Here is a 9,305-nt window from a genome sequence, read left to right as displayed (position 1 = left end):
TGGGTGATTTACAAACCATCACATTCTGTTTTCATTTACATTTTACACAGCGTCACTACTGTTTTGGAAACAGGGTATCTAACGTGTTGTAGAGTGGACGTATATTTTCTTGACATGCCGTCTTTGGGTCATTTATAAATACAGTTAATAATCACTGTGGTCGTTTTCTAATAGTTTGGTTTTGTACTGCTCCTTAACGTTAAAGTCTATGGAAACTGTGGTTTACCCCAAAAGGGTGCGGGGCCATGTTGCAAGACAAAGTTCTGGTCTGATGTATGAGATGGAAGCAGTGAAGCCACCGGACCCCCGATTGTTTGAGACATAAGGTGGCAGAAAACTACACTGTTGAAGTTCCTTTGGAGTGATTTGGTGCTATATAAATAAAGTTGAATTGAATTGAATTGAATAGATTTAATAACACTTCCAGTACACAAACACACAGAAAACACATGCTGGCAGGACGCTGAACAATGTCTGGAAACAAACTGATGGAAAAATGGTAAAAACCTGAGACACAGCGCTGGAAACTCCGGTGAGAGTTGGAAAAAAAAAACAGACATCCTCATGTTGAGGTTTCTTTATGGTTTTTAACAAGAAAGACACAAAGTTAAACCACCTTTGTAGTAAAACCAGGGTTTGACCACGTGGAGCATTATGGGATGTTCTTCAGAGTGGTTGCACATTATGTCAGGATCCTGTGTGTGCTCATGTCTTTCAAACATCACAATAAAAAATACAATACGAGATGATGTATGTGGAAACAATAAAAACTTTGAAGAAAATGAAATGCTGATGACTTGCACAGAACCAACAATCTGTCCACCTACTGCCTATATCATCACTGACCTCTGGTGGCAAACGTTGTGCACTACACTTTATCACATTATCAGAGTTGTTGAAACAAGCAATAACACATTTATTATGAATGAAGAGAGACAAGCAAACAGTGAACGTAATTTACACAGATGCTTTAGTTCCAGTAAACTGTGTGTGTGTGTGTGTGTGTGTGTGTGTGTGTGTGTGTGTGTGTGTGCGTATCTGCTGTCACCATCAACTCCTCCAGCAGTCAGCTTTACATCAAACTGCACACGGACAGCAGCGTCAGCATGGGAGGCTTCCTTGCATCGTACACCACCAGTACGAAAACACACACACACACACACACACACACACACACACACACACACACACACACAGTGTGTCATGTTTTTGTAGCTCGGGAACAGAAACGTCTCTGAAGTAAAACCACTCAGAAGGATTTTAAAATAGTGGCGATCAGCCAACGTGCAGAATAAACTAAAGTAGAAGAACAAGTACTGACAGTTGAAAAGCTTTCTGCAGTCGACTGCATGAAACAAAACGCAGCTTCACTGTGATATCCATTTTAATTTCATTTGAAGATGATGATGAAAAGGTTATAATTCGTATAATAATGTTAAGAAAGCCAGTGAATCCACCAGGCAGAACACATGGTGAGGGGGGTGGGGGGGTAGACCATAGATCTATCTATCTAGATAGATCAATAAAGTATGTCTATCTATCTATCTATGATCACAACAAGGTGATAGAAACTGAAAACCAAAAGACAGTGACGATAACATGTCAGGTACTGAGCAACATTTACAGATATATGTTAGTATGTGAAACTCATACAATACATTATACATAACAAAACATCAATACTACTACTAATAATCTATACTAATAATACTACTTAGTGTAGCTACAGCAGCTGATTGTTTGGTATGTTTTTTTTTCTTACTTTATTTCCTATTACTCTTCCAGTTTGCACGAGAGCTTCCAACTATGTGCAGTATACTTTGAATTGTATTTGTAGGTGTATGTTGATTATCCTTATGAGTATGAAAGAAAGCTTCTCTTCAACTCTACTGAATAAGATCAATGGTAAGGTGATTAGAAAACTCATTGATCATCAAAGATCATTGGTCAATCCAAATCAATGGCAGGATAAATGTGTGTGGACAAGAGAAAAGCTCTTATTACGACCAGAGAGATGCCTTTCACTCTGAGGTGCTCCAATAGAGCTGCTCAGCTACCTCATTAGATCATGCTGGTTGTCCAAGGCAACGTCACTTTCAAATGTGTAACTATTAAAGTGTCAAAAACTCCTTCCTGAAAAAGAGAGCATTACTCTAATGAAACACTCCTGCTTGAATAAAAGTTCAAATGGGAAATAAAAGAATGTTTACACCACTACTCTGATAGATGTTCATTTCACCAGACAAACCTCACTAATGGAACAAGTTCAGCCAGGCTCTGAGAAAAAAAAAAGTTGATATCTCTTTGCTCCACTGTGTTGGTGCACCACCACACAATAAACTAAGGAGAGGCCTATGGTGACAACAAAGCTAGAACACCATCAGCCTTTGTGTTTCACACCTGAAAGAGAAACCCGGACATGACTGAGAACACTGGGAAATTCCTCTCCTCTCTTTTCTGTGACTCTCGTAGCTGCAAGGAGATATGCCACAAACATTGAAACTTTAGTTTTTTTCCTAAACCCAGGCCACAGTCCTTACACTCAAAGGACCAGTAAGTCTACTGAGGAACCAAGAGGAAATGAGGCAGAAGCCAGGCCTCCATGCCCACCAAAGGAAGACATGGGTTACCGTTTCTTCACAAAAAGGGAAAAATAACCGCTGCCACACAGGCAACTACTCCCTTTCAAGTCCAATCTGCGGTGGGCTGCTGTTAACCCGCTGGCTGACCAGCATTATGGCTGTTTCCATAACCGAGCTCAAGCAGAAATTCCAACGGAGGCGCACATCGCTTATTCAAAGTGACATCAAGTAAGAGGCTCCTTTCTCTGAGCAAAGACAAGTTTTATAAGTGTTACATTGAGATATATGATATATTGGCTCATAAACCAGGTCCCATTGTTATTGGGGTTTGAATCGCCATAATTTTGTTACGATGTTATATTGTGGATATTGGTCATTTTTATGATTCATCACCACGTTAAAGCCAGAAATCTATACATTGATCTGTTGAACGACCAAGTCAGCAACTCAGACCCAACTCCTTGTGTCGTGCTGAAAGTACAACCCTGTTCTGAAAGAGTTGGGACGCTATGGAAAATGTAAATGAAAACAGAATACAATGATTTCCATCAAAATCACATAAACCAGGGCTGGACTGGGAAAAAAAAAAAAATCGGCCCTGGCCTTCTTGGATGGGTGGACCTCGTCATCCTCCAAGTCTCTCTCCTCCTGTTTCCTCTGTCTCTGGTGCTGCAGCTGATGTTAAAGCTCCTGAAGCCTCGGCAGTAAACTTATCGGTTATTTAGATTCATTTTGCGACACCTTCATGAGAAACAGGACAGAGGGGGAGGGCTGTGGTCTCGTCAGAGATGTGATTGAGCCGGCCCAGTGTGGGTAAAGAAAATAAACCAATGGTCCCCAGCCCCGACTTTATTGTCCGGTCGTTGGCCACACATTATTTTTAATTTCTATGTTTCAATTAGCCTGTAGATTAAATTGTATCACCCCAAAAGTGCGTCTGCCCACCGGAAAAGTGCCCGGTGGGCCCGATGGCCAGTCCAGCCCTGACAAACCCGTTTCATTGAAAACAGACCAACATTTTTATGGTTTTATGAAAAATATATGCTCATTATGAATTTGATGAAAGGAACATGTTTCAAAAAAGCTGGGACAGGGTCAACAAAAGACTGGAAACATTGTGTAATACTAAAAAAAAGACCTGGTGGAACATCTCACTAGTCTGGAGGATACTGCTGAATCAGCTAGTTGCTGTCCAACGATGATGCCAAGTCTCCCACCATTGCCGACTGTTGTTGGCTCCTGTGCTGCTCTGATTGGCTTAATTCTGCTTCTGTGTTGCGTTGAGCAGCTGAGAGACTCGGCAGGCCACCTTCTGATTGTGTGATTAAACTCTGGATATAAACATGGAGAGACATACAGTAAGGTCAAAAAGGTTGTCGTGGACAGAACCCTGGATTTTCCTTTCTTTAGATGTTCTTCTCATACTGGAGTCGAAGAGGGAGAAAATAATGAGTGTCAACATGGAGTCATTTATACCTCAATAGAGTCTGTAAAGCTATTGAAGACACTTGAAAAATACATATGGTTCCTAGAAATCAAGGTAAAGTGAGAAGAGGACCATAAACCTGTATAACCCAAAGTGTGAGACACTATTGATAATATAGGAAACAGGCATGTTATATCAATACTACAATTGCTGAAATATTTGATAAAATAATTATGTCAAATGTGCTGCAGTTGGCTTCCTCCCACCATCCAAAAACATGAACCTCAGTTTAATTGGTGGTTCTACAAATGTCCCTTAGGTGTGAATGAGAGTGTGAATGGTCTTTGTTTCCATCTGCCTCTACGTGTTGGCCCTGTGATGGACTGGTGATCTGTCCAGGTGAACCCTGCCTTCGCCCAAAGTGAGCTGGGATAGGCTCCGCCCCCCCGTGACCCTGTTCAGGATAAAGCGGGTGTAGATAATGGATGGATGGGTGCTGCAGTTGGGGGATCATAAAATGGAAGCTGCTGAATGGCAGCCCAGCTCTGTGAAGCAGTAGGCGCAGCCTAACATCCATAATTCCATTCTTTGCTAACAGCAGCATACGGCAAGCCAGGAATCATACAGCCAAACAGACTATTTTCAACGGGCACTGTACGAGTTTACTTAATGTGGAGTTTTTCTGCTGTAAACTAGATCTTAATTGGTTTTGATGCAAGGAGTGTTCGCTGTGTGTACAAGAGTGCCCTGTCACCAGGTAATTGCTCGTGAGAATTATTGGGTTTTTCTCTAGAACGTTGTATCATCTCAACCCTACTATGTGAGGTGTCCTAAGATTACTTCAGTTATGATTTTAAGCTAAAGAACTAAACTAAAATTGAATTAAGTTTTGAATTAAGCTTTTAATTATCGTTCACGAGAATGGAGCGGACACAGATGGGCTGGTGATATTTCTGAGGCCTTTCCAGACAGTTGTTTTCTGACAACTGCTGTTCAATTTTCACAGAATACAGTCATTCAGCATCGCTTACCTCCTCGCTAAACGTGTATTTACACATTTTAAACTGGTCCTTGTCCCCACTCCTAAACACTTAGTAAATTATTTGTATATCACCTTTCACAGACATAATATCACATTATGCTTCACATCAATAAAACACCATATGCCCACCAACAGCATGATGTTCAACAGTTAAAAAACATAGCAGCAACAAAAGAGGACACAGCCAGGAGTACAAATGCTCAAACGCTTGAACACCAGTGGAGAAAAAGCCAATAAAAAGTAATCCATAAAATGGAGAAGCTTTATAAACAAGCTGATCAAAAAGCCTGTCTAAATAAAAACATTTTCAACTGTCTCTTAAAAATGTCACAGGAATGGAGAGATTCCAGTGATGGGAGGAGAACATGCTACAAATTAGGTACGACATTGTGAAAAGTTTGGTCACGTCGGGTTTCGAGGGACAACCAGTCATTTTTGATCAGCAAACCTGAAGACACAGTTGAGTGTATGAGGAAAAAGGACAAGAGTAAAACACTGTGTTGTTTGACCATGCAGAGCTCTGAAAGTTAGCACCAGTATTTTAAACTGAATGCGTAACTTGATTGGAAGCCAATGAAGTGAGGACAGAAGAGGAGTGAGATGTAATCTCTTATTTTGTCCAGTTAAAAGTTGAGCAACTGCATTTTGGACAGTTTGGACACCATTCAGGGAGGGTTTGAATCAAACAGCTAAAAGATAACTGCAATATTCTAAATGATATTAAATAAAAGCATGGATAATCCTCTCCACTTTGGTCACCACTTTTCGTAATTACGCAAAGTTTCCTGAACTGGAAAAAACACGAGCGTATTAACTGGCTGAAATGATTATGAAAAGAGAGGAATTGGTCAAAAATCAGACCTAAGTTTTGAAGCTTTTTGTGGGCACAGGCCCAAATACTACTTCATGTTTAGAATAACATATTGACGAGCGTTTACAAGAGCTGTGGTTTTATCTGTATTTAACTGAAGGTAGTTGTCAGTCATCTAAATCTCAATAGTCTCCAAACAGTCTTGCTTCGATCAGGTTGAAAAGAGCAATAGAGCTGTATTTTAATAGGTATAAAAATGATAGGAGATGCCAGAGTAATAATCTGTTCACTAGGCAGCCAATATAAGAAGAACAGCATAGAACCTAGAACAGAACCCTTTGGGACACTGCAAGACAAAGGTGCTGAATCAGAAATGTACTAAACCACGGAAACTCCTATCAGCAAGATAAGAAGTAAACCAATCCAGGGCATACCCTCAAATACCCATAAGTTGGTTTAGCCTATTTAATAGAATGCAATAATAGATGGTATCAAAAGCTTAGCTAAGGTCAAGTATGACTAGAAATGAGCACTTCTCATCTTCTGCAGCCATAATAATGTATAAACCTGTTTCCAAAAAAGTTGGGACAGCGTAAATTGTCAATAAAAACAGAATGCAATGATTTGCAAGTTACATAAAACCATATTTAATTGAAAATAGACCAAAGACAACAAATGCTGAAACTCAGAAATGTTATTGTTTTATAAAAATATCTGATGATTTTGAATTTGACGGCAGCAACACGCCTCTAAAAAGTTGGGACAGGATCAATAAAAAACTGGTAAAGTTATGTAAAGATACAAAAAAAAAAAATACCTGGTGGAACATCTCACAACTAATCAAGTCACCATGGCAACAGATCAGGAACATGATTGGGTATAAAAAAAAAAAAAAAGATGATTTCAGAGAGGCAGAGTCTCAGCAGTGAAGATGGGGAGAGGTTCACCACTCTGTGAAAGACTGTGGGAAAATAATGCAACAATCTAAGAATAATGTTCCTCAATATAAAACTCCAAAGAATTAGTGGATTTCATCGTCTACGGTTCATAATATCATTAAAAGATTCAGAGAATCTGGAGAAATCTCTGAACACAAGGGACAAGGCTGGAAACCAATATTGGATGGTGGTGATCTTCGGGACCTCAGGCAGCACTGCATTAAAAACACACTATTCTGGAGTGGAAATCACTGCATGGGCTCAGGAACACTTGTGAAAACCATCGTCTGTGAACACAGTTCATCGCTGCATCCACAAATGCAGGTTAAAACTCTCCAAAGAAGAAACCAGATAGAAACATGATCCAGAAACACCGCCGCCTTCTCTGGACCGAGATCATTGAAGATGGACTGAGGTGAAGTGGAAAACTGTCCTGAGGTCTGATGGATCACAATCTGAGATTCTGTTTGGAAATCATGGACGCTGCATCCTCCAGGTTAAAGAGGAGAGGGACCATCCAGCTTGTTATCAGCTCAGTTCTAAAGCCAGCATCTGTGACGGTACAGGATGCATTAGTGCACACGGCATGGGTAGCTTGAACATCTGGAAGGAAGCATTAATGCTGAATGATATATTCAGGTTTTGGAGCAACATATGCTGCCATCCAGACAACGTCTCTTTCAGGGAAGGTCTTGTTTATTTCAGCAGGACAACGTCCAACCACATTCTGCATGTATTCCAACAGCATGGTTCTCTAGTAGAAGAGTCCGTTGATAAACTAGCCTCCTGCAGTCCAGACCTGTCAATCATTGAAAACATCTGGAGCATCAGGACATGAACAATACAACAAAGGAGACCCTGAACTGTTGAGCAGCTGAAATCCTCTATTAGGCAAGAATGGGACCACATTTCACTTTCAAAACTCCAGAAACTGGTCTCCTCATTTCCCCAATGTTTCCAGAGTGTTGTTAAAAGAAGAGGTGATGCAGCTCAGTGGTGAACATGATCCTGGAACAACTTTATAGAGACGTGTTACTGACATCAGATTCAACATGAGAAAATGTTTTTCAAAAAACAACAAAATTTCCAGTTTCCCCATTTGATATGTTGTCTCTGGTCTGTTTGCAGTTAAATGTGTGTTTACATGATTTGCAAATCATTGCACTGGATTTGTATTAACATTTGACACATTTGACTTGTTTTGGAAACACGTTTGTAATTTGTAACTGAGAAGGGCCATTTCTGTTGTAACAGCCCTCCTATTGTTTTTGTCCCTCTATCTCTCCGTTTCCTTGCATTTACCTGGTGTGATAGGATTCTGGTTATTTTGTTAGCGTCGGGTTTACATCCCACTCCCCATACCAACACCCCCCCAACTGCTGACACTACTTCGCCCGTCCACCACCCAACCAGCTGCGACTGCTACTCCCGACCCGAAGAGTAGGCGCCGTAAGCGGTGTGAGAGGAAGCAGAAGAATGGAAAGTGAGGAGGTATCCGGGCTATACTAGCAGCTATCCCAAACATTCTCCTCGCAAATCTACGCTCCTTTAACAACAACATGGATCACATACGCATTTTGAGGTCTGCCCAGCGGGATATGAGAGTGCAGTGTTCATGTGTCCACTGAGACACGGCTGGACGACAACATCCTGGACTTCGCCATTGATCTTGACCGGCTGACATGCCAGCGGGCGGACGAAGCCTCGGAGTCTGTGTCTCCGTTAACAACTGAAACAAAGAGATTGGCTGACTGTGGCCTCTAATAAACTGGGGTTCTGGAAATCACAGCCCACCACTGAAGTGACTGGTCAAATCACTACTGAGTCCACAGGGTCCAGTGAAAGAACTTTTATTCAACTTAGTTAGTCATACAGAACGGAGGGGGTTTGTTCACATTCGTGTGTGTGTGTGTGTGTGTGTGTGTGTGTGTGTGTGTGGTTCTGAAACAGAAGAAGAACACACAACGTAAGAATAATGTAACTTAAGAATAAGTTAATGGTAACTCGACACCATGTGGCATAACTAACACAAAGTGTCCACATGGATTCAAGGAACAAAAACACAGCCAGGATACTTGAAACAATGAGACTCAGGAACACATATCATACATCAGTGATTAACTAAACAAGATCTCAGCAGAGCACTGAAGAAAGCATGCAGTGTTAATTAAGCCACGTGCAGAATGAATGGATGCTACATCGCGCTAGCACTCGGCATTACAGGCTACAACAAACAACGTGATTAAGGACTACTACCGTGAGAGTGACCGTAACGGTGTATCTGCAGTCATCTTACTTACAGTTCAATGGACGCACACATGAAGTCTTCAAACGCTGTAACACATTCACGACTACCACCTATAGCATATTGTGGCAGAGGAGAGCTGCCCTGTACAGGTATACAGGCTCACACCTGAGCAATGGAACGTACCACTCTGAGGGGGTGTGGCGGAATAGTCCAAGTGAGCCTGGCCTTTTCAACAACGACGCTTGGTGTCGGGATGCT

At 41.3% G+C, this 9,305-nt stretch overlaps 1 protein-coding gene across 1 annotated transcript in view; it reads right to left on the bottom strand.

Annotated features, from left to right (window-relative positions):
* Nucleotides 1–2,380: 2,380 nt before the first annotated feature.
* LOC138192525 (voltage-gated inwardly rectifying potassium channel KCNH6-like) overlaps nt 2,381–9,305 on the bottom strand; it is a 53,112-nt gene continuing 46,187 nt past the window's right edge. Inside the window, exon 21 of the mRNA XM_069139964.1 lies at nt 2,381–2,400. Coding sequence (XP_068996065.1) covers nt 2,381–2,400 — 20 coding nt within the window. The remainder of the gene's footprint in view (nt 2,401–9,305) is intronic.

Source organism: Embiotoca jacksoni, unplaced genomic scaffold, assembly GCF_022577435.1.
Source record: "Embiotoca jacksoni isolate LCO1_2020_lvr unplaced genomic scaffold, fEmbJac1.0.p SCAF_88, whole genome shotgun sequence".
In the NCBI taxonomy this organism is placed as follows: Eukaryota; Metazoa; Chordata; class Actinopteri; family Embiotocidae; genus Embiotoca; species Embiotoca jacksoni.
Note: the sequence above shows the minus strand (reverse complement) of the source record. Positions and strands in the feature narration are given on the sequence as shown.